Here is a 25781-nt window from a genome sequence, read left to right as displayed (position 1 = left end):
AGGTATATGTTAGTATGCTGCTGGTAAAATCCCTTCTCCGTAGCATTTCTGAGACCGGGCGCGGGATGACAGCCGGCGTGGAAACAAAGCTGCTTTCATTATGAGATCAGATGGGCCCGTTGACGTGTTTTTTTTTATGGGTGTTTAAGAGGTACGCTAAGTCTAACCGTGGAGATAATCGTAGTGTGTAACTGTGACAGGGAGATTAACTGTGACAAGATGTGCTGTTTTTACAATAGCGACAGAGTGCTGGGAAGAAATTGAATGTAAACACTTGGGGGTAGGGGGCAGTTGTGCCCCGCAGGTGCGATAATGCACCTGGCCGTGCCTGAACAGTGGGGAGAGGCGGTGTACCTGTCCCTGCAAATGGGAGCATTTGAATATTTCTGTGGACTATTCCATCTGGCTCAGATCAAAAAACAGAATGACTTTCTCTGCAGGACACCTGTTTAACAGTTTCGAAGGTGCAGTTTTAAAGGCTCAATGAAACGCTTTGAAACTGCATCATTGCCTACTTGTTTTGTAAATGAGTTTTATTGATGTTTAGTCCAACAGTCCAAGTGTTTGTAGATGTTTTGTTAAGGAGTTCAAGGTTTCCAAATATAGAAATTCCACGCAATAAGTGCAGCTGACATGCTATGCTATTGCACGCTGTGACCTTGTGTGGAATTGGCAAATTCGGAAACCCTGCACTCCTTAACAAGACTTGCTCTTTTTCACAGAAAAAAATCAGTTTTTCACACCTATTTAAAGAATCTTTCTCTGTGTGTGTGTTGTTGTGATGTGTGGTAGGCTGTGTAGTGTGTGGTTCTGAGGTGTATTAGGCTGTGCAGTGTGTGGTTGTGGTTTGTGGTAGGCAGTGCAGTGTGAGGTCGTGGGGGTGTGGTAAGCTGTGCAGTGTGCGATTGTGGTGTGTGGTAGGCTGTGCAGTGTGTGGTTGTGGTGTGAGGTAGGCTGTGCAGTGTGAGGTTGTGGGGGTGTGGTAAGCTGTGCAGTGTATGGTTGTGGGGAGTGTGGTAGGCTCTGCAGTGTGCGGTTGTGGGGTGTGTGGTAGGCTGTTCAGTGTGTGGTTGTGGTGTGTGGTAGGCATGTGCATGGTGTGTCGGGTTGTGGGGTTAGCTGCATGTGGTAGGCTGCACAGTGTGTGGTTGTGGAGTGTGGTAGGCTGTGTAGTATGCAGTTGTGGTGTGTGGTTAGGCTGTCTGCTTGTGGTGTGTGGTAGCCTGTGCAGTGTGCAGTTGTGGTGTGTGGTTAGGCTGTGTGGTTGTGGTGTGTGGTAGCCTGTGCAGTGTGCAGTTGTGGTGTGTGGTTAGTCTGCTGCGGTGAGGGGCGTAGCCTGAGCCATTGTCGGGTGGATTAGGCTCTCTGCTGATTTGGACCAGAGTTGTGCCTTTGTGCTGTGAACAATCGGCACCGTCTGAAATGCTAATTGAAAGTGAGCGCGGGCTTTCTCTGCTAGTGCTCCTCAGCCTGCAGTCATTAGTGATCGGTGGCAGCTCTGCTTTTTAAGTCATGAATGCAGAGGCTACCTCTGGGGGTGGGGTCACTCGCTGTAATGAGTCAAGGAGGTCCGGGCGCCCTGAATCTTTTACTCCTTTGTCCTTCCCGATTCTAATCAAGCGCTTTTCTTTTCCTGATGTTAAGCAGTCCATTTTAACCTTCCTGGCTCTTAGTAGGAGAGAAGGAAAATGAGGGACACATGGGACTATTGTTATAAGGCTTAATTGGATGAATTATTATTAGGATATTAACGGGGCTGAATCATTAGGGTGTTTTGGCAGTGTACTCAGTAAATATGCTCACATGATAATATGTGCTGTGCTCTAGTTTTTCAGACACAAAACCCATGGCAAATAGTGAGTAAACCTGAGCATTAATCTCGCGGAGTTTAACACAGTGTTTCACTGTTGCCTTTCATCCAATTTAAGCTTTTTCTGATGAACAGCACCTCCTGATGACAGGTGTGTTCCCCTTCATTTTTGAAAGCAATTTAGTCTGCCAGCTGTGATTATAGTGTTTTGCTGATGGAGAGGAGTGTTGTTTGGGCACGTCTGGGAAGATGATGGAAAATGGAAGAGGAACGTCAGAGTTAGCGGGAGAGCTCTCCCTTTTACAGTGCAGCCGATGCCATCATGCTTTGTAGAAGAACTCTTCCTTTTACAGTCTGACCGATCCCATCATGCTTTGTAGAAAAACTCGTCCTTTTACAGTCCGACATCCTCAGTTGTGGAGAGTCTTTTTTACGTCCAGCTGATCAATCATGCTTTGTGGGAAGATCTCTTTACAGTCAGAACCTGCTTTGTGGAGCTCTCCCTTTTACAGTCTAGCGATCCACAGGCTTGTGAATCTCCTTACAGTCGATCAGTGCTTGGGAGTCTCTTTAAGTCCGGCCAATCGGCTTTGTGGGAGAGCTCTCCATTTTACAGTCTAGCCGATCCCATCAGGCTTTGTGGACGAACTCTTCCTTTTACAGTCCTGCCAATCCCATCGTGCTTTGTGGGAGAGATCTTCCTTTTACAGTCCAGCCAACCCCATCATGCTTTGTGGGAGAGCTCTCCATTTTACTGCCTAGCCGATCCCATCAGGCTTTGTGCGAGAGCTCTCTCTTTAACAGTCCAGCAGATCCCATCATGCTTTGTGCGAGAGCTCTCCCTTTTACAGTTCAACAGATCGAATCTGGGAATGATCACATCATTTTCATACCAAAAAACTGGAGTTTCAGTTGTAGTTTCAACTGAATCCTAGATTTGGGCATGAGCCTCTCATTTTAAAGGATCAGTTGAATCCTCAATTGAATTAGCAATCTGCTATTTTACTAAGTAAACTGGATTAAATATGACAGATTAAAAAAAAAAAAACCCTGATGTTGTTTTTTATTGGCTGAAATAGCCTTTGCCATTCCTTTATCCATGATATTTTCTCCAATTTGTGGGAATGGCAGTTTGTACATGCAGAAAACCCTGATGTTTCTCCATGATTTGGAATAGCAGTTGTAATTGAAATTAACACCCTGCAGATGAGACTACTTGAATATCGACTTCCCATTGCCGTGTAAAATCTCATTGTAATTTCAAAGTCTCATGTGTGGTGCTGTCCTGAAATAGTTCCGTGGTCATTTATTAGATTTTCCCTTTGTTAATTCTTACACATCTTCATAGGCACAGCCAGGAGTGAGTCAAAGTGATGATGTAGTGTAGTTCCAGAGCTGTTTGAAATGCAGATGTGGTAGGCACACTGAATTTATTTGTGCCATTAAATTTATTTGCTAAGTGAAGCTTAAAGGCTGATATGCACTTTGTTATTATTTTATTCCTCAGAGATCTGGAAGTTATGTCGAGGTCTGAAGGTTTCAGTCAGAATTGTATTATATTGCTGCTGGGATTTGGTCTTAAGTCATGTGTCTTCACCGAGCTCTCTGATTTCATTATCATATAATGGAAACGCTTATTGTTCTCCGTGCTGGAATAACTTTGCTTAATGCCATCTGGAATGCTTTGTTATTGACGATGACTAGTTTTAAATGTCATACTATGACAAAGAAATGTATTTAAGCTTTGCTAATTGTGCTGTGGAGTGTACTCCGGTGTGGCAATGGGCTGTTGTGACAGACGGCAGGTGTAGATTATTGAACGGAATCACAGAACGGTACGATGTTCTACATCACCTTTCCTAACGCTCGTGCTTTCCTCCCTCATCTTCTCTCGGTCTTCATCAGTGGTAGCCATTTTGTGCTAACCGGTTTTCAGTTAGTCCTGTTCTAACTGTGGTTTTCACTAAGTTTCATCTAGTCTTAATGAACATCTGCGCGTACTGAGGGATATTTTGAAAGTACGCTGTTGTCACTATTTCAGCCTGTCGCTCCATTATTTTACATTCCAATCGCTGTTGATGATTTTCCCCAGGTTGGGGAAGCTGAGTAGCTCAGCTAGTGAAGGTGTTCACCACAGGCTGTACCTTCTAGCCGCATGCCTCTGCCATATCACTGCAAAAAAGTCTGTTTTAACAGGTGTTTTAGTCTTTTAATGAGACTTAAATCTTTTTTCCCTGTTAAGCTTGTTTTAGATTACGTTTTGCTTGACAAGTGAACTTGTCTTAGCCCATTGGCAAATCTTGAAATGAGTTAACCCCCATTGCCAATCTTTTTGGCTTATTTAGTAATAAAGTAATATAAATAACACTAGAAGTCCAAATATAAGACTAAAATAGGTTACTTCTTAAGATTGACATGTTTTTAGGTTCTTGTAGGGACGCAAGTCTTCAGCAAGGTGTGACGGGGGGAGAGAGCTGCAGCGAGGCATGATTGGCTTTATCCAGTCGGCGACAGGGTAGGGTGGGATTAAGTCTGCTAGGTCTCCACGAATTACATTAGCTCCTCTGAATGATATACCGGGTTCCCGACGGAGAGATACGGCGCCCTTCCGATCGCCGCTAGCTCTGTACGCGGAACCGCACAAACTGCGCTGTGTGTGGTAGCCTCTGGCTCTCCCGCGAGTGTTTCCGGAGGAGTCCGTGAGCTTCGGCCGCAGCGCTCCTGGTGCTGATACGGGTGGCGAAGGAGTCGCCCAAGAGGCGCAATTAGCCGTTCAAAATCGAGGATAAGAAGTTTGACCCGGGATGCTTGCACTGACAGCAGGGAAAGTGGAAAGGGCAATGAGGGACAGTCGGGGCCAAGATGGACAGCTCATGGGAGACAAGCCGGTCCGATGGACTTGATTGGCTGGTAGGAAGTACCGTTTTATCCGGTGAGAAGCATGAGAGGGTTGTTTTCACTGTGGCGTGAGAAGGTTCAGGCAACACTTCCCCATCCACTGTCCTGAAATGAACAGAAGCAAATGCAAACTGTTCTGGAAGTCCTTTTAATCGTATTTACAAGAATTATACCCAGACACTCAAACGCAGGCACACACAGATGATTAGCGTCAAATTTTGAACCGTGTTGTTTTACAAAGGAGCAAATGTTGTAAACTGTGCTGCTAAGCTGATTCAGTCTAAATAAGCAAAGCTTTTCATCTGCTGTTTGCAGAGTTTGAATTACGAACAGTTTGGCATAAACTTTTCTTGGACTGCATCGCTTTTCCACAGGCTGCGAGGGTGTGTGACGGAAAGCTACTTTTATGCCTTACGGGGGGATTACTTTGTTATCCTCGTGTAGATTCGTAGCCGATTTGGGACAGGATTGTAGCCCCGGTGCCGCTCTGGCTTGTCTCGTGCTGTTAGGAATGCTAATCACTGGCCTGGAAACTAATTTCACGTGCGGAAAGGCTTTACAGTCTGGCAACCCGCGGTGCGTTTCCTCGGAGATCTGACATCAGCAAAGATATGACTTTAACCCTCGTTACGGGAGCGCGGGGAATGATCCCTGTCCCTGAGGTGAGGCCGCTGCTTATCACCGGGATGCAAATAATTATAACTGAACGCAGTAAATGTGGCTAGCCTGCGATGCGTCTGTCATTCGGTTACCTGGCTGCCGAGTGATCCTGCTCAACCCTAGTTTGAGCGCAGAAACAGTCAAACTAAGAAAACACAAAAACAAAGGAGACCTAGAAAACAATTTGATGATTACCTGCTGGAAATGTCATCGCTGCAGAAATGTTATGAAATAAATACAGAAAGTAATTTGAAAATGTGCAGGTTTACTTTCTGTTACTGTGCCCCCTGCAGGCCACACTGCACGTGCAGCTCTATCACTTAATTACTTCTCTTTCAAATGAGCTGACTTTACATCAGTTACGTTTGATACATTAATAATTCATACTGCTGTGCATTTAATTAAGGTATTACGATTAAATAGCTTGCTCTGGGTTGAGCGATACTACCCTAACTGTTACAAGCTCAGGTTGGAAAGCTCATCTGTAATGTATTATGTTGAAGAGAGAGCTGTAACAGGCTTAGAGAGACGTGTCTTTGGCTGCTGGGTGGTTTATCCTATTAAGGTACTGTTCTATTGCATGGATGGGCCCCAGTGTCTGGTATGGAATGTGGACTGTGCCAGTGCTAACTGGCACAGTTGGCTCTATAGCATTGCCCAGGGGTGGGAGAGTTTCAGTTGGGCGGGGTGACGGTGTCTCATCGCTGACCCACCTGCTGTTTGGTCCGGCACCTGCAAGTCCGCTTATTAAGAAGCACGTGAATTCTTCCTCATGTCTGTGTAAGCCCAAATTGGACACAGTGGTGTGATAAGCAGTGGTGGCTGACTTCACACTTCGCAGCACGTGCACACTCTCAAATTGATGGCAGGGATTGTGGCAATAAGTTCCGGTAAATATGATTAGGTATTCCAAAGTAATTTTTTTAAAGAGAGAGGCGTTTCTGATTCCTGTGCCATACTGAACTCTCAAATGTCACACTCTGACGTTTTGGGAAAATTCTCACTTTTCAGACCGGTGCTACCTGGGGGAATTCTCACTCTTCACACCGATGCATGCTGGGAGAATTCTCACTCTTCCCACCGATGTGTGCCTGGAAAATTCTCACTCTTCACACCGATGCATGCTGGGAGAATTTGGCCCACGTTCCTCTGCTTATTCACTCTGCCTCTATCTGCTTCTCTCCTCCTGCTCTTTTGTCCTCGTAGCGCAGTCTGACGAGCGTGCTGGTGGTGCGTTGGTGTTTGGGGGCAGTTACCGAGCTGGCAGAGGTATATGAAAGCACCCAGGGGGGATAATTAAAATGAACAAAATGGCCCCTTTACCTGGACAAACCTGGGCTTATGCACAGACTGCTTATTGCTCGCAAAGCAATTTCCTTAAGACACACACTGCTGCAACAACAGATAAGACGGATGTACATAGAACGAGATGCCTCATTTAGATGATGACGCGTTTAGTCTTATCTTGTGTGTGGGACAAAAAGGACATTTAAAAAGATTGTTGGATTCTTGACCTTGAGTACATATTGGTGATTTCTCCCAATTTGCCTTTTTATTTTTTTTTATCACAGTACTGCTGTCCTTGCTGTATTCACTACAAGTCTGATAAATTCATTATCGTTATCACACCACTGTGTCCAAGTTGGGGTCACACAGACATGGTTCAGTGGAAGACTTTTTGTGTGATTCTTAATAGGAGGACTTGATGATAATTCATTTATTTTTATTGCAATCTTTCAGTACTTACCTGTCTGATAAATTCATTATCATTGATTATTATTTGTTGTCACTCACTGTTCACAGCTTTCATCTCAAAAGCTCAAATCCTACATATGCTGTGTCTGTCCCATCCCATTTCAACCTTTTTACTAATTACGATTGTACGCACAGACGTTGCTACAACCTGCCCACGCAATTCTAGGGTTGCAAGCTAGCAAACGAGTACAGTTAACTGAAAGCCGCCCTGACCAGATCGCGTAATCAGAAGCACGTTAGCCCCTGAAGTGGCCCTTTCATTTGTAATGAAGCAGCTGTCGGTGGCAGCGGTGGGACCTGGTTTTGCCGCACGCCTTTTGTTTAATATCCGTGCCGCTGCAAGGCCGACGCACCGTGTGGGGGGGGGACTGCACTGGGGGGAAAGTGCAGGCAGCCGGTGTAACGCCACAATCCCTCGCTTCACTGGCTAAAGCCAAATTGTAGTTAAAAAAAACATGCCTCAAACAGTCGCATGCTTTTAAAGCCACGCTTTCGCTGCACAGAATTGGGCGGGGGGGGGACACACACGCGCCTAAACCTGCTTCTATATATGGTGGGTCCCCGCGGTGCTGAATTTTTCATTGGAACGTCTCTGCTCGGCTCGGGGTCAGACAGAGTGCAGGGCATGGCAGGTTTACTGGGTTATGAGTGGCAGAGTTAACCCTTTCACTCCCAGCCCTGGGAGCGTATCCATACAGCATCGTTAGAGCAGGAAATGGTCCCTAAGTGCAAGTGTGTAATCGATGACCTGCGGCTGAGTGTTTTTTTTGTTTTTGTTTGTTTGCTTGTTTGTTTTCCTTTTGTTGTTGTTTGTTTGGGGTTTGTTTCATCCCAAGTGTCCTCCTTTCTACCACAGCAAAAAAAAAAATATATATATATCCTGCTACTTCTACTTCTTCCCTGTAGCCTGATATCTCTTCAACAGCTCGGTGCTTTTATAGGCCCTCTCACAAAAGGTGCGCCCATGCGTCTTCAATGCAGCCGCCTTCTGGCAACTCCTTAGCAGTTTGCTCCCGCTTGCAAGTATTGAATGCCTGACAACGCTCATGAATACCTTTTATTTTTAAGCGTACATCACAGATTTGTGGTGCTCCTCGAATTTTCAAGCATTTGAGCCCTGCCCGGTGAACAAATAACAGTCAACCGTCTGCGGGGAGAGTTGAAAGTTGGGCGTTGTGTCACCTTCGGCTCGACGGCGTCCTCGGTGAGCCGAAAGAATCCGATCCGGGGCTCCGCGCTGAAGCGACGCCGCGGGTCTAACCCGCGCTGATCTCGGGCCCAGACTCCACACTGATCTGAAGCCGCCGATTGCATTTGGGTGTCGTCCCGCACGTCTCCGCGAGACTGTAATCTTAACACCGGAGTGTCATCAAACATGGCCGCGCTGAGCGAACGGTCCCTCGCTCCCCCGTCATATTAAAGCCGGGCGCGACGAGGGCGCCGATTGGCCCGTCACGAGCGACGGCGAGGCAGAAGCCGCTCTCGACAGCGGGACGCGGTGGAGGCCTGATTACTACTGTACTGTGCTCACGGTTTATTACCCGGATCACTTATAGTTCAAGCAATCTAATTAGGCAAAAATCATTTCATTTATGTTATTTGCTTTTGCTCATTTAATTTATTGCCAAGTAGCCGGCCCCCAAGTCGGGCATGTTTTTAATTTCTTGCGTTTTTACGCTGTCGGAACTCGGCGCTGGGGGGTGACTGGGCTAAATGGAGCGTTTGCTGCGACCGGTGACGTTTTTTATGCAAATGAGGCTGCGAATTTGCTATAATTTCAGCAAGGTTTTTTTTTTTGTTTTTTTTTTTGCTGCTTGTGCGTTGCAGAGAACAGTGAGGACCTCAGGCCTTCTATAAGAAGCATTGTGTGCCCTTGTATCAAAGAAGGATGCTCCTATAAATTGCACGAAGGGGAGTCTTTCACTGTTCAAAGGCCTGCAGCCTTAATGACACAATCATTGGACCAAATCATACTGCCTGGAACATCGCAGTGTTCCATGAGAAACAGTTTGGGTTCCCACACTGATTATACTTCCAAAACACAGTTTTAATTGTGTGACAGTGTTACGATCCAAGTTGATTATTGTCACGCCAGGACAGCACGCAGACACACACACACACAAGCATACTCGCAAATGCATACGTACGCACACACATACACACAACTGAATGCATACATACAGGACACACAGATTCACAGTACATATTGATATAATTACAATATCCAGTGGTTTTATATGAAATTTATCTTCAACATAAGGCTTACATTATTCAAATACAATTCAAAAAATTCAAAAATGATTGCTATAGAACATATTTCCATGCCCATATACTAGGTTTAAACAGACACTGTATGGATACTGCAGCATAGAGTTGGTCAATGTATATATCAGTTTGAAGCTATTGCAGTATACATTCATTGAGTCTGTTGCAAATAACCTGTGCCTCTGGAGCTTTGCAACTGCTTATATCAGCAGTATGGTACCGAGAATGAAAGATTCGGTCGAACTGTTAGAGCCGCTGTTTTCATAAGTGCTCAATGCAGCCTGAACTGGATTTGTTCAAGAAGCAATCAATGAGTTGGAGTTAATTTCACGAATGGAGAAACATGACTGAGTCAGAAGGGCTAAGAGGAAGTTGACATGGCATGCTGTTCCCCTGGTTCTGCTCCATTGACTCTTATGAAGTTAGGTTTTCTATCCCCTCATGTTGTTGCTTTACTTATGAAGTTGCCTTGCACTTTATCCTTCACATGTAGCCGCTGTTTATCATCCGTTGTCCTGAGTCTGATGCTGTTTTACTGGTCTACACGATAGGAGTTTGTAGACAGCGATTTTCTTTTCTATGTGGACTTAAAGCAGGTGTAATCCTGCCTCCTGCGTTGTACTGAGGGTGACATGAGCCTGAGAGTAGACACTGTCCTCTGAAGAAATGCCGTTGTCTAGGTGCGATTTAACAGGTAGCGTGAAGCGAAGGCTTCACACGGCTGTGCTGTGCCGTGTATTCAGTAACAAAGTGGATGAAGTGTGTTTTTTTTTTCTTTCTTTCTTCTTTATCCCTGTGCTATCGCTGCAGTTCGAACTGGCACTATGCAGTGGAGGACAGGTGTGGTTTCTTTTTTTCAAAATGGCACTGCGCCATTAGAGAGGCCTGTTTGTGCCTGGCAGTTGTGCCAGGGGATTGTGCCAGCGTCTCGCTCTGAGTGTGTGCCAAGGTGTTATGGGTCCGCCGCGGAAGCTGAGGTCAGTCTAATGTCGTTGCTGCGTCATGCCGTTGCCGCGGTAACCCGAAAGCCCATAACACCCTTGGTGCCTGCGCAAAATCCCCCAGTGCTCCCGCTACCTTAGCTTAACCCTCAAACACAATCTGTACCTCAGCTAAACGCCATAACACCGTCGCTACCTGAGCTAACCCCCGTAACACTCTCACTACCTCTGCTAACTCCCATAACACTTTCTGTACCTTCTCTAAACCCCCTAATGCTGTGCTCATCCTAACTAAATCCCAGAGCACTTACAGCACACGCCGGCACTTTCCTGTAATTTGAATTTTATGCTCATTAATGCACATTTTTTACTTAAATGGACATGCCATGATAAAGAGTTCTGCGTATCTGGGAGAGCAGGCTGGTTTCTGTGACTCTTATTGCTTTTTCAGGGATGAGCTCACAGTGCAGCTCCTGTCAGTCTTGAGAGAATACAGCGATGGTACATCGGCTAATGATATGTGATATCTGTGTTTGCGTGCGCGTGCGTGTGTGTGTGTGTGTGTGTGTGTCTGTGTTTTTTGTGTGTGTATCTGTCTGTGCCTCCTCTTACAGGGGGAAAGGCCTCTGGCCTCACACACACTAGCATTAAGACCTGTTTCAAAATCTGTTTCAGCTCTTTAACACCATCAAATCCACATCAGGGATTGCAAAAATGTTTTAATTTAAAACCCCTCGCAGCAACGATTGGAAACATTTTGATAACCCTTAACTGGTTTTAGCTGTGAATGTGTACCTGGTTGCCAAAACCTACCTGTAGAATAATTTTCCTTGCATCATAAATAAATGATGCTGAATTACATTGCAGTTATTTTGACAGTTTTCGTTTATTTTATTATAATAGTCATGTTTTATCTCTATGTTATTGCTGGCGATTGCAGTTCAACTTGAATGGAGGAACAGATGTTTTGCATCACTGTAAACACTTGGAAAGTGACAAATCATGTTGTTTTTCATTTTTTCTATCTGTATACATCGCTATGGTTACCAAGTAACACAAAAGATCAAATCCTCTGTCAAGGAAACATATGCCTATTGTGTGGAGCGCATTCTATCGAATGCATTCGAGTAATGTGTATCGTCAGATCAAGGTAGTGAAAACCTCGAAACTAAAATTGCCATTGTAAACGAGGTTTCTGTCTGTAACTCCTCTCACAGAGATTGAAGCCTCTGTCTCTGCCTCCTCTCCCAGGGGAAATGCCTTTCTCTGTGCCTCCTCTCCCAGGGGAAAGGCCTCTCTCTGTGCCTCCTCTCCCAGGGGAAAGACCTCTCTGTGTGCCTCCTCTTACAGGGGGAAAGGTCTCTCTCTGTGCCTCCTCTCACAGGGAGTACGGCCTCTGTCTGTGCCTCCTCTCATAGAGACAGACTGAGCCCTCTGTCTGTAGCTCCTCTCACAGGGGAAAGGTCTTCATCTGTACCTCCTCTCACAGGGACAGACTGAGCCCTCTGCCTGTACCTCCTCTCACTGAGACTGAGGCCTCTGTCTGTACCTCCTCTCACAGGGGAAAGGTCTTCATCTGTACCTCCGCTCAGAGACAGACTGAGGCGTCTGTCTGTACCTCCTCTCCCAGGGGAAAGGCCTCTCTCTGTGCCATCTCTCACAGCGGGGGAAGATTCGGTCAGATAAAGACTGCGGCAACTTGAAAATGTGACTCTAGCAGAGATAATGAGCCATGTGTGAAAATCCTTATGCATTGCCTCTCAACATTTCTGTTTGATTTTATAACCCTTTGCTGTAATTTCATACTAGACATTAAGATGCTGTCCTGCTGCCTGGCTATAACCTGTGCCTTATTCTATCCTGCTGTCTATATTCAGGTTGTGCATCCCGCTGATTCTCTGTTTTATCCTTTCCTTCATATCTTATTTCAGACCATTTTTGACGTTAATCAAATAGATTGTCATCTAGAACCGTATGGAACCACACCGGTCTTATGGAAATATGTGAATTATATTTTTTCTTCAAAGATTTGTAAATGAATCGCGTGCATCAGTGTTCAGTCTTTTGCCTGCTTATCATCGGAAGGAAGACATCCTGCCGTTAGCGCCTGGTCTGGCATTAGCACCGGGTCTCAATGGCATGCTCAGTCTGTCGTTAGCATGCTCGGTCTTTTGTTAGCATGCTCAGTCCTTTGTTAGCACGCTCTGTTTTTCTTTAGCAAGGTCAGTCTTCTGTCGGTGCTCGGCATGCCATTAGCGCTAGGACTGTTGCGAGATCCGCCATTAGTGCCTGCTTCTCTTAGCGGCCTCTGCCGCCAAAATGCTACGCCGCCTGCGCGTGGCCTGCCATTAATGTTCTCTGCCGTTAGTGCTGGGATGTGCTGCTGGTGTGCTGTCTGCTGCTAGTGCCTGATCTGCCATTAGCCCGCTGTCTGCCGTTAGCATGCTGGGTTAGTGCCTGGTCTGCTGTTGGCGCCATTAAGAGAAAACGGTTTACTGCTGATGACACATGTAGGGCTCTGGACTTGGAGGGATTTGCATGAAATTCCTACTATATCCTCCATCCCTCTGCAGATTTGAGGGCTGTCGCTGTAATGTGTTTATTTTGATGTGGGTTAAAATCCAATTTGCATAAGAGGGCCAGATTAAAGCAAGTCCCCTTTCCCAGCCTGTTTGCGTGTGCAACGGCAAGCGTGTGCACTTGCTTTCTCATGACTGGTTCTGTTTGTTGTGTGTTTTGGAAGTATAGGGGATGTTATGGTTTCATTTGGCACGTGTCATTAGTCTAGAGCTTGAGTGTGTGTGCACTCTGTATTTTGAGAGAATGACTAATTATATTGTTTCAGTTGGGAAATGTTAGGGCATCAATGCAGTATAACTTATGCTTTATTACTCAAGAGGGGTATCACATGGTTCTTCATCTCAATTAGACTTTGGACAGAATCTAATATAGGAATTAGGAACATTTAATTATATTCACACTATAGTTCAGTCCTTTGAGGACAGAGTGTGCTGCTGATGTATTGCTGTTCTATAGTTGGAGCATTGATGTGAACAGTTAAGAGTAGTGCTGGGAGTGATCACGAGTTGGCGCAGTACTAGGACTGGATAGGAGTAATGGTACACTGTTAAAATGTCAAGGTGGCTCTTCATAAAATAACAAGTAACCTGGCTGCATTAAAATCTTGAGTTTGGCAAACAACTGATCTTTAGTTCTTTATACTGTTCATACAGAAGAAGTATGAAGAACTGAAGATATGCTGTCTACCTAACTCAAGATTTTAATGCAGCCAGGTCACTTATTATTTTAAATAGAGCCACCATTAATTTTTTTTTACAGCGCATGAGTGGTTGGAGCATCGATATGAATAGTTAGGAGTAGTGTTGTGAGTGGTTAGGAGTTGGAGCAGTGCAGTAAGTGGGTAGGAGTCATGGTATGAGTGTTTAAGAGTTGGATTAGTGGCGTGAGCAGGTAGGGGTAGTGGTGTGACCGGTTGGGGTATGGGTGTAAACAGTTAGGAGTTGTGCTAAGAATGGTCAGGAGTTGGATCAGCGGTGTGAGCAGTCAAGAATAGTGTTGGGAGTGGTTAGGAGTTGGAGTACTGATGTGAGCAGTTAGGAATTGCGGTGGTCGTCTGATTGGTTAGGGGTTGGAGTTGTAATGTGAGTGGTTAGGCATTGCAGTGGTGGTGTGGAGTTGTGTTGTGGCTGGTTGGTGTGGCTGTACGATGCTAGGAGTTGTGCTTTCAATGTATTTGAAAGTACAGCAAAACGTTCTGTAGTATTACATGGATGAGTGTACAAGAAAAATGTATAAACAATGAAACTACAATTACAAGGAGAAATATCTCATAGAAGCTTTCAGTAATTCACCACTGCTCAATACTTAAACCCCAAAGAGGTGGGGAAGGTGGCATGTCTTTGAAGTAGTCTAATTGATATGTGTGCAAAGCATAAGTGTTTAATTTTGGATTTTGTTCGGGGTTATCTTGCAGTCAGTGAAAGAAAAGATTGGACATGGGTCACTCTCTGTGCAATCGGGTGATAACAATCTCACAGTAATCTGGTGCTCTGTGCCGCACTCCTAAACAACTGCAAGTAATGCTTTTCAAGTTCAGTTGGACCATATTTAAAATATGCCCCGAGAAGTGCAGGAATTCAGAGTTGCTGACAAATTTTTGGTCCTGTATTCATAGCCAGCCTTGTGCTAAAGCTTTGACAGTGTGTGCGGCCGGCCCACTCTGACTGCGTGATGGGAGAGTAAGGGGGAGAAAGCTAGGAGTGTACATTTGGAGCTGTTTTTGTGCTCTATTTTTACATTCCGGTAGCTTCTGTCTCCTCCAGTCCTGTTACCCCTGGCTCTTCGTCTGCGCTTTGTCTTCATGGCTGCATTCAAATGAGAGCCAATGTGTTGGTTGGTAATTTGAGTCCTGAATGTGCGAGTTTGTCCTTTGTGGGTGGGAAGGGGCTGGACTTGGCTGCGGTGTGTGTCCTTTTTGCGAAATTGTACCGACAGGCAGGTTCTGGTGTGGCTCTCCCTGTTGTTGGCTGTATTGTGCCAGCTCATGCAGATGACGGTGCACATTAACCGCTTGTTCGGAACTGTCCAGCTCAGTTTGTAAATGCAAATTCCTTTTCAAATGGCCTTTGTTGATTTGTGATGGAGCGTTATGCACAGTGTTTTGTTCCATCTGTGTTGATTTTGTGGGTTATGTGCGATGTGTCATACCACCTGATTTTATTTTAAGGGCTATCTGGAATGTGTTGGACTAAATAGGTTTATTTTAAGGGTAATGTTCAATGTGTTAAACAACTTGGGTTCATTTTAAGGGTTATATGCAAAGCATCTAACTCCTTATGTTCATTTTGAGGATAGTGTGTAATGTGTCAATCTGTCTGTCCTTATGTTGAGGGTTGTGTGCAAAATGTGCTTTTTCTAATCTGTGTCAAAGTGATGTAATCACCCATGCATGATTTGCTTTGCTCAAAATGCTGAATACTGTCTACAATACAGTGAATACAGTGCAAACAAGTGAATACAGTGCAAACAAAATTACTCTGAGCAGGGGTTCTGGGATATCGTCTTACAAAACCAAAAGGGTCTGCCTGCAGTTTGGCTGTGTGAATAGAACTCATAGAGGGCAGTTTACCGTATCTAGAATTTAATCACCGGCTCACTATTAACCAAGCAATAAATTCAAACGTTTCCTCAGTTTAATTTTAGATCAACACTTTTTAAAAGTTTTGATTTCCCATGATCTTTTTTGACTTAGAGACTTAAGCATTAGTATTTAGGCTACCACCTGCCTGAGCATGATTGATTAGACGCAGATTTTGTTGCGTATAGTGATTTGTTTGCTAATGGCCGTTTGCAGTTCGGTGAGCTGTTTGCTATTGGCAGTAATGTCGAGATTAAGATGATGACCTTCTGGTAGCGTCTCGCGGCAGCACCTGCTGTCTTGCCTTTCATCCTGTCGGCTTTTCTTCTTTTCTTTTCTTGTCTTTTTCCTTCTCTTGTGATAAAACCGTAATAATCTCTATTTCAAAGTTTCCGCACAGATCTGCATTTCCGACGTTCCTTTAAACGGATTAATCTGCCGTCTGCAGGCATCTGTTATGTTCCTTTCCTGCAGGTTATAAATATGCCTAAAAATATAGTTCCCGGGGCCTCTGCCTCTGAGATTGTGGTGATTAAAGAACATGAAGGTATCGCTTTCCACATATAAGCCGTGTATCGCGTACCGCGTGTGAATAAATTACCGTGCCATTGGAATAAAATCACAGCCCACGGCTATTTCTTTGCTCACCGTTCCATTGTATTTTAAATTTGAAGTGTTTGTGTGTATGAGTCTGTGTTGGCTTTTTTTTATTCTTTACACTGATGTGTATCAAACAAAAAATGTGTGTTTATCTGTGCCTGAGTGTCTGTGAGTGTAAGGATTCAGTGTATGTGGGGTGCTGTGAGGTGGGGGGAGTAGTATGCATAAGATATATGTTATAATATATAATATATGCAGTAATAAAATTTATTGGTCTCTTTAACTTCCCTTGGGCATGTGTGACTCATTCCAGGTTCTCATTTTAATACTTATTGTTTTTGGTAAACTATATTTTCATAATGACATTCTCAAATTGAATTTATTTTAATTACAAAGGAAAAGTTCATTTTTTCTGACACGGTGTATGTAGTTTGCTACTGTATGAGTACAGTATTTTTTTTTTGGGGGGGGGGGGCAGTATTGTTCAGTTTGATATCTGCAAGTCTTGAAGATAATGGAATATGCAGTGGGAAAGAATGAAGATGTTAAGAAGAGACTTTACTTAAGAAAGATTAGCATGCACTTTTAAATGTGCGTGCGTGTGTGTGCGTGTGTGTGCGTGTGTGTGATAAACCCCATGGGGTGTAAGTGCCCGGCAGTCTCTGTAATGTACATGCCTCATCAGCTTTCGTGCTAATGTTTCTCCCACCGCTTAAATTAAATGAAACCCTGTGGTCACTCTTTTTTATTTTATTTTTTTTAGTTTATTTGGTAGGGACAATGCAAGTTAACATAGTACCACTTCAACTCGTTACAAACAAGTTGATGTAACTGATGTACCGCATACAGAGATTATAGCTATTGCTAGTTTCCAACTCCTGTCCCTAGTTAGGCTTTTAATAAGAGAAAAAGAAATACAAAAACATACAATTATAGAACATTATCAGCATCACTACTCTGAAACACAGCTTCAGTACTCAGCATCTGTTCATAAACTTGGAACTTCACTTCTCCGAAGTTCAGCTTCACAACTGTAGAACTGTAAAACTACTCTGAAACAATTTCGGTTGCGCAGTCCATCAAATTGTTACCTGTCTCCTCCGTCAATGAGAAAAAACTAGGGACTTCAATACCTTTTGAAAAATATTTCACAGCGCAGTGATGAAAGGTCTGTCTTTTATTTTTTTGTGATGAAGGTTCCAGGCAGAAAGTGGCAATCACAAGAGGGCTCTTCAACAGGCCTATCAGGTCCACATACATTTACACTGGGGAAAGAAATCTCTAGAAAGAAGTACACTCCCTGCCCCATTAGAGACAGTATACAGGGCTACATTGCCGTGCATAAGATTTGCACAGCTATTCAATATCAGTACCTATTTTCTCTCTGTAATGGCAGTGACTGTCATATTCTTTTTCTTGTATAGGTTAGTTGTATTGAAGTAGCTGTGCTGTAGTCTTTGAATTATTATGCTGTTTTTTTTCTATTCTTTATCTAGTAAGAGATAACCCTAACTCTGTGAGAGTGTAGCTTTGAATTTGATGGTTTGATCATTTATGAGTTCCAGAATCCGCCAATTAAATGCAGCACATTGGAGATGCTCTCATGTTCTCCCTCTCTCAGACTGCAAGAAAGACATACAGTGTGGTGGTGCTATGGTGCAACATGGTGGTTTTATGGTGTTTGGAAAGATGTGTGGTGACCCACGTCTCCCTATGCTTTTTCAGGCAAGCTCCAGATCCCTCTAAGCCAAAGAGCGCCCCCTGGAGATGTCTCGCCACCATAACCGCTTTGAGAGGGACTTCCGCGGCACGTGGGAGCGGCGGGAACGCTGCGCCGTCCCCAACACGACCTGCAGCACCGCCAACAGCTGCGGGGCCACCACGGGCCCCACCAACAACCGGCCGGGGCTCCTCCCCCTTCCCATCATCCCCTCACTGCTGCCCACGCCCGTCTCCGTCGCCACGGCTACCACCTGTGGGAACGAGCTGGCCGGCAAACGTGTGGGCCCTGGCTCCACCACCTGCAACTCAATGGTAGGCATCCATACTGACTTCCGTGCCTGCTGCCGCATCATATTTAAAGGTATACTATGTTGGATTTTGCGGCCCTTGTAGACTCTGTTTGTAAACCCCACTCACACCTCCGTCTTCCTCAACTCAACCCACACCTCCGTTGAGGACACACCTTTAAGCGCTACAAGCAAAATTTCAAGTAAAGAGGTGAGGTGGTCAGAGATATGGAAAATAGCATTTTTAGCAACATGAATGATTCTATATAGATGTTAACAGTAATTAGGCAGTGTTACGGTACGGTGTACAGTAGCTACTTCATAGTGCAGGTGCAGCTATTTTGTATTTTTTCTTGTTTGGTATTTATCTAGCTATTGTAGGCCTGTGATACACAAAACAGGATTACTGAGTTAGCTGCATAACTGCACTGAGTAAAACTCTCTCAAATGTGCATGAACTGTAAAAATGCTGTTATGGGTTTTGCCCCTCGCAGTTATCCAGCTAACTCCTGCTTCCTGATATACCCCCCTGGACATTTAGTTAGAATTGGGATGTAAATAAGGAATCGCGTGTGGAATAAGTAACATTAGCAGGCCATAAGTCTATTATAGCTAGCTAATATACTTGTAAAGTGAATGACTTTTTCATTCGTTCAGTTATCTATAGCCTTTTCATTATATTAAGTTGTTAGCAACTTTGTTAGCTTTATTAGTGAAGTTGGCAACATGTAACGTTAGTTAGATTGCATGCATGTTGTTTCAAATTAATTTCCCCTGATTTATATAAATTCAGCTGAATTACGAGCTAGTTCATTTGCAACTATAAACAGTAACAGCAGTTCCCATAGGGGGTAAAGACATTTTGATGGAAGATCGAGTTGCATAAGCCACGCCCTCCCTTCCCCACACAGAAGAGAGCGACACGCCCAGAAACGTCACGAACACGTTTTGTAAAAACAAATACAGGTAAAAGGTGCACAAATCTGGCTAAAGTGTATAAAGACTGAGATTGCAGTGCATCATAGATATGCCTTACCATAGTTATTTTATAATATTTTCAAATAAAAAATCCTGAGTAGTATGCCCCCAATAATAGTAGTGAGTCAAAGTGCGACACTATTTTTATCACAGGAAGTCCATACAGAATCCATGTTACTTAGAGCACAGTAATTCAGTGGAACTCTGATTACATGTTACTTAGATCACAGTAATTCAGGTGGAACTCCAATTACACTTATTGTGTCTTTTGGTCATTTATTTTATCATGTAGTCTGTCTATGATTCATATATTCACAAACCAATAGGAAGTAACATCTTTTTATCAAATATTTCCTCACTGATGTGTCGCTTCTTAATCACGTCTGTCTACTGAATTGAGGAGTCACGTTTGAAGGTGTGTTCATGCCTGAGTAGCGCCACTCGAAGTTTTTATCCTTAGCATTTTGCATGCCAAAAAGCTCTTTTAAGCAATCAAAAACATCCTCTTTCCTGGAGCTGTTCCCATGCCAACGATATTAGAGTTTGTGAAGTCCGCAGTTCTCAAGGTAGCACTTGTCTGCCCTACAGATTTCATTCTCGCAAAATCATTGTGTTGTTCTTGCTTCTCTTAGGCCTCCCTTTTCATTTCCTTCATAGAGCGCATAACATGAGATAAAATGTGTTATTTTAATTTTGTGACCAATTGCCTGCCATTGTGATGAGTGGTTTAAATGATACCCAGCTGTAATCATTTAAATAAGCATTCAGTTCATGTGAGCATTTATACAAATTGACCTTGAGAATGTATAGTGTTCTCCATAATGTTTGGTACAAAGACATATTTTTTCTTGATTTGGCTCTGTACTCCACAATTTTAGATTTGAAATCAAACAAATCAGTGGAATCTATTTTGTGATTTTTCAAATGCGGTTGAAGTGCACATCCTCAGCTTTTATTTTTGGGCATGCATGTATATATATATATATATATATATAAAAGGGCATTTATACACTTTGGCTTCACCATATAGATATTACAGCATTTTTTGTACATAGCCTCCCCTTCCCCTTTTCACGGGCACCATAATATTTAGGACATATTTAATGTTACATAAATGAAAGTAGTCATGTTTAGTTCTTTGTCACATATCCTTTGCATGCCATGACGTTGAAGAGTTCTGAGTATCTCTGTAATGCTCTGAGCTGTCTGCAGTCATCTGTACTCCTGCTTTGTGGCTAGTTCTTGAGTTTTCTTCAAATGTCAAAATACTTTGAGTTGTTCGATCAGTGAATGACTGCATTAAGATTTCGTTTTCTTGAAAACTGCTTTGTTGCTGTAGGAGTATGTTTGGGATCGTTGTCTTGATGTTGGATGAAGCACTGTACAAACAATTTGAAGGCAATTGGTTGAACTTGATTGGATAGGATGCTTCTGTACACTTCACAATTTGTTCTGCTGCTGCTATCACCAGTTATATCATCAGCGAAGACAAGTAATCCAGTATCTGTGGCAGCCATGGTCCTTCTCCGAAATGAATGCGGTCCAACAGCTGTTTCCTTTTGCGTCACAAATGCTACACTCACTCTTGAGAGGCATCAGAGGAAGACCTTTCATATGAGCCTTTGACATACAGTCTTGCAAGTGCCTTTTTTGGCTATCAGGGGTCGCTCAAGAGTGATTGAACACAGGTGCCTGTCCAACTGAACCCTCCCATGGCAATGCAGGCGCCAATTGTATGTCACCCGGTGGAGCTATGGGCCACAGTCAGCACTGGCACGATCCAGATTTGGTCCGAGGGTGCGAGGCTCATCCATACGCCATAGCCTTAACCGAATTAGCCATCCAGCAGCCTGCAAATTTTTTTTTGAGGATTTTCTTTTTCAGAATAATGGGATTTTCTCCTCTAGAGCATGCATGGAAGCAGACTCAAAATTTTGGTCAAATGGAGCATGCATTCAGGTACACTATCTATGATGTGTACTTTGTACAACAGTACTTTGGTTTGGACACATGGAAATACAGGACAAAAGGGTTTTGTCCCAGACTGTATTTTGGAACACAATCCTGTAATGTTTTCACTTCCTGTATGTACTGCAATGTGTACATTCTAAAAGCAATCATTTAACATCCTTAAAATGTTCTCATTTGGAACAGGTTCTAACTGACTGCAGTGAATCCAGTCCTTGCCAGTTGTAGAAAGTCAATTCTGCAAACATTAAAAACTAATAATAGCCCGAGTAAAAAATGAGCATTGTCTCAACACCATAACATTGTGCATAGTCAAAAACAACCATTTTAGGGGGACATCCATTGTCTGGTTTGCAACCATTTTAGGCATGTGCACAGTGGCTTCCCACTGAGACTGTAATCTGGGGATTTTCTGGTTGGAAGCAATTTGGACCTTTAAATTCCCTGTAGTGTGAATGTGATTTTGCTCTTACTGGCCCAGGAACAGCCAGGCTGTCAACTAACCTTTGTCCCCGAGGAATGGCCGCATCTCTGCTTATGTCATGAGAGAGGGAGTGGGATGTGGGGGGGAGAGAGAGAGAGAGTTGGAGAGAAGAGGAGGATGGAGTGTGAGAGTGATGGGGGGGTGAAAGGAAGATTGAGAGAGGGCAGAGGTGGGGAAGGAAAGTGAGAGCAGAGTGACAGAATATGAAAAAGGAGGAGAGTAAGTGACAGAGTTTGTATGAGGGTGAAAAAGAAGACAGAAGCAGCCATATAGCCATGTCTTATATATATATACATTCATGCATACATTCATAAATGCATAAATAAATGCATGCATGCATACATGCATATCTATGTATCTATATCTACAGAGCAGTCCATAAGTGTTTGGACAGTGACACAGTATTTGTCGTTTTGGCTCTGTAGTTCAGCAGAGTGCAGAAAGTTAGATTTAATTTTTGGGATATTTACATCCATATTGGCAGATCTATGTAGGGTTACATCAGTTACATCAGTCTCCCCCCCCCCCCCTTTTTTTTTTTAGGGGCCCAAAAGTAATTGGACAAACATAATATTAGTCGCCAAATTTAGTACTTGGTAGCAAATTTTTTGCACTCGATGTCTGCCTGAAGTCTGTGACCCACAGACATCACCAGGCACTGGGTATCTTCACTGGTAATGCTCTGCATGGCCTGTACTGGAGTCATCTTCATTTCTGTGTTTGTTTTTTGGGCTTTTTGCCTTCAGACTTGTCTTCAGAAAGTGAAACGCTTGTTCATTTGGATTCAGATCCGGTGATTGATTTAGCCAGTCAAGATCATTACATTTTTTGGCCCTAAAAACTCTATTATTGCTTTAGTAGTATATTTGGAGTCATGATTCCACTGCAGGGTGATGTGCTGTCCAATGAGTTTTGAGGCATTTGTTTGGAACTGAGCAGATAAGATGTTTCTGTACACTTCAGAATTCATCCTGCTGCTGCCGTCTGCAGTCACATCATCAGTAAAAACTCATAAGGTTTCGGTGGAGCCATACCATGTTTCACAGATGAAGTGATATGCTTTGGATCATGAGCAGTTTGTTTCTTTTTCCACACTTTCCTCATTCCATCACTTTGGTACAGGTTGATACTCATCTCATGTCCATAAGACTTTTTCAGTTTAGTTTCAGTTTTTTTGTGCATTTTTTTAGCACACTATTGCTAAGTCTCTGTTCTTGAGACTTACCAATAGTGTGTACCTTGCAATGAACCTTCTGTGGTTGTGCTGGTGATGTATCTTATGGTTGTCTTTGAAACATCTATGCCTATGTCCTGGAGAGTGTTCTTGATCTATTCAACAGCTTAAAATGGGTTTTCTTTCCTGATTGTAATTTTTTTGGGTCATCCACACCAGTGGTTTTCCATCGTCTTCTGTGGTCTACCAGGTTGGTTGATATTGCACTGATGTATTCCTGCTTCTTAGCAATTTACCAAACAGTTTATTTTGGCAAACCCAATGTTTTGGCTATATCTCTGATCAACTTTATTATGATTTGTCAGCCTCATGATGGCCTGCTTTGACGCTTATTTGGTTCTCATGTTGAGAGACATCAGCAACAGTCTCCAAATGCAAATGCCCACCTAGAATCAATTCTAGACCTTTTTGTTAGCTTTCTTGTGCAGGAACTAATGACGCATCGACACATAACTGGCCAAGAAACAGCTGAGCAGCCAATTGTCTCATTACCTTTGCTCCCCGAAAATGGGGGGACTGTGTATTAAAAGGGCTTTAATTCCTACACTTATCACCCGATATGTAAATACTCTCAAATTAAAGCTGACCGTCTGCACTTTACCCTCATATTGGTTCATTTGAAGTCCAGTACATTGGAGTACAGAACCAAATCTACATAGATTGTGTCACTGTCCAAATAGATGCAGACTGCCAGTGCCCTGCAGTGTATGGTTTATGATTATGAATACATTTTCCAAGATTACTTCAAGAATTGGTCCTCCAGCAGTGTCCTTATCAGAAATAATCCATGCCCTGACATTCCTTCATGTGTCACTGCTCATCTCGGAGATAAAGGCAATATTGCCCAGAGGGTTCTATTTGCATGCATTTGACATTTGATTAGTCCACAAAAATAAGGTGGAAATATGTTCGACATGCAGTAGGTAGAGCACTAGTCATCTGTTAAAACATCTGTTAACATTTTTTACATAAAGACCAGACCTTGGTGAATACCTATGTGAAGCTGAATTGGCATGATACTGAAGGAAAAGGACTGTGACAGTTGACTAGTGTACTGTTGAATAATCTTTATGTGCAATTTAAAAGATGTGATTTTTTTGTATTTCCCAAAGCTCAAAAAACTGTTCTGAGTCATCAGTATTCTTTTTTAAGGGTTGCAGAGAAATATCCCTCAAGCTGTGATCACTGTTAATGAGCCTGTCCTTATTCGAAGGAAAGTGACCTGTGCTGCAGAAAGGCACTTTGAGATACCAGAAAATACAGAGTAGCATTTGGAGTAGACTGAACAGTAACACTATGAAGAATAGCATTAAGCACCTAAAAAAGCCTAAACAGTAGAGTTCCAACACTTAGATCAGTTTAAATAGTCTGTAGAACCTGCACAATCAACTTAAACGTTTTTCAGCTGACCAGCTCCAGTTTTTCAGCGCTGGTTTACTTTCGTTTTGTGCACAGACAAACAAAACTCAATAAGACTCGCCCTCTCTCTTTGTGTGCTCTTGGTCTCGGCCCTGATCCGTGGCGAGGAACATGCCTTTAAGCACCTGGGCTGATTAGTTAATGCAACTCAGGTACGTGTGCTCTCTCCACCAGCCGGTGTGGCCGAGACAGATCCGCTTCTCGAGCAGACCGAATATCACAATTGCGTGCAACCACTGTCCATAATTTTGACACAAATCTCATTCTGCGGTAACCAACATAGCCGCAACATCTTCCCATGGGCAAACTACCTCCATGCTACGTCACGGTGGGGGCTACTTGCTGTGCTGTCAGGGTTATGTGACCATACCACAGAATTTTGAATGCACAGTCATGTGTATATAATGAATTTGCATGCTTAAACAGCAAATTTTCAGCAGCATCAGATTGGCCACATTTAATGTCAGTGAAGTGTATCAGGTAAAAGGCGTAGGGGAGATGGATGAAAACGGGAAGAATTACAATTTTAACTGATGCATTTTTCAAAATGGTCGATCACCATGGTCAACGTATTGGGCACCCCTGACCTAAAACAATGCACAGAAATCCAATATGATGGTATTAACCCTATTTTATTCAGTTAAGATGAAAAAATGCTTAATGTTGCAAAGATCATATTGCTCATTGAAAGAGCATTTCATATTTATCTTTTGAAGACTAGTTGCTGCTTAACTGACATGGCATTGTACATTTCAACCAATCAGTGGTGTGTCTGATTACTGGGTTTCCAATGAAGTGAAAGTTAATTGAATATCCGTCCATACAGAACAGATGCACTAGGTGTGAGTCAGGTTTGTTGCCTTTTGAGGTTCTTGTTAGGATGCTACCTTTGGATTGGGCTGACTTCATAGGCAGCGAGGCAGCCTCCTTTGGCTTGACAGACCCCCAGCTCTCGGGTTTAGAAAGGCCATAGTTTACATCAAAAGTAAATTATTATTTTCCTGTATATTAATCAGAAAAATTTGGTACACATCTTTATATTATGGCTTAATGAACACTTTAAATGAAGAAAAATATAATTGCATATGGTCTTGAAGAATAGCAATAAGAAGGGGAGTACTGAGAGTAACTTTAACAGGATAATCCTTCGTGACCTTTTTTTGGTATTACTCCTTAAAGTGAACTATCCCTTTAATTGCAATAGTTAAGAGCACCAGGACAGTACCAGAGCACCGTTACTAAGCTATGCTCTGTCGTGGGTGGCATAGGGTGGCAGTGAAGTGTGGATTCCTGTGCAACCCTGACCAGGAATAAGCGGTTTACAAAATGGATGTATGCTCTGCCTTCAGATGAGACCGTACATTCTAGGGAAGTAGTTTATTTTTTGTCTTGTGAGTGACTTGTAACCTTTGGAATGTTTAGCAGTGAATTACCCCTTGTAAATTCTATTTGAAATGTAATACCTGCTGAAATTTTACGCTTAATTTCTTTCAAATGTATCCACTGAGAACAATATTCAACACCATGCATGACATATTTGGAAGGAGTCTTTAAATAAAGCAAATATATTTTATATTCTCATTGAATATGAACAGTGAATTC

General features: G+C 43.2%; 1 protein-coding gene across 2 annotated transcripts in view; it reads left to right on the top strand.

The window, feature by feature from the left end:
• Positions 1 to 25781, top strand: part of LOC135252563 (kelch-like protein 29) — a 136542-nt gene that overhangs the window by 20517 nt on the left and 90244 nt on the right. For both annotated transcript variants that reach the window (XM_064330793.1, XM_064330801.1), the window contains exon 3: positions 17813 to 18121. In XM_064330793.1, coding sequence (XP_064186863.1) covers positions 17855 to 18121 — 267 coding nt within the window. In that variant the 5' untranslated portion in view covers positions 17813 to 17854. The remainder of the gene's footprint in view (positions 1 to 17812; positions 18122 to 25781) is intronic.

The sequence above is a fragment of the Anguilla rostrata genome, chromosome 1 (genome assembly GCF_018555375.3).
Source record: "Anguilla rostrata isolate EN2019 chromosome 1, ASM1855537v3, whole genome shotgun sequence".
Taxonomy (NCBI): domain Eukaryota; kingdom Metazoa; phylum Chordata; class Actinopteri; order Anguilliformes; family Anguillidae; genus Anguilla; species Anguilla rostrata.
This window is presented reverse-complemented; position numbering and strand designations above follow the sequence as displayed.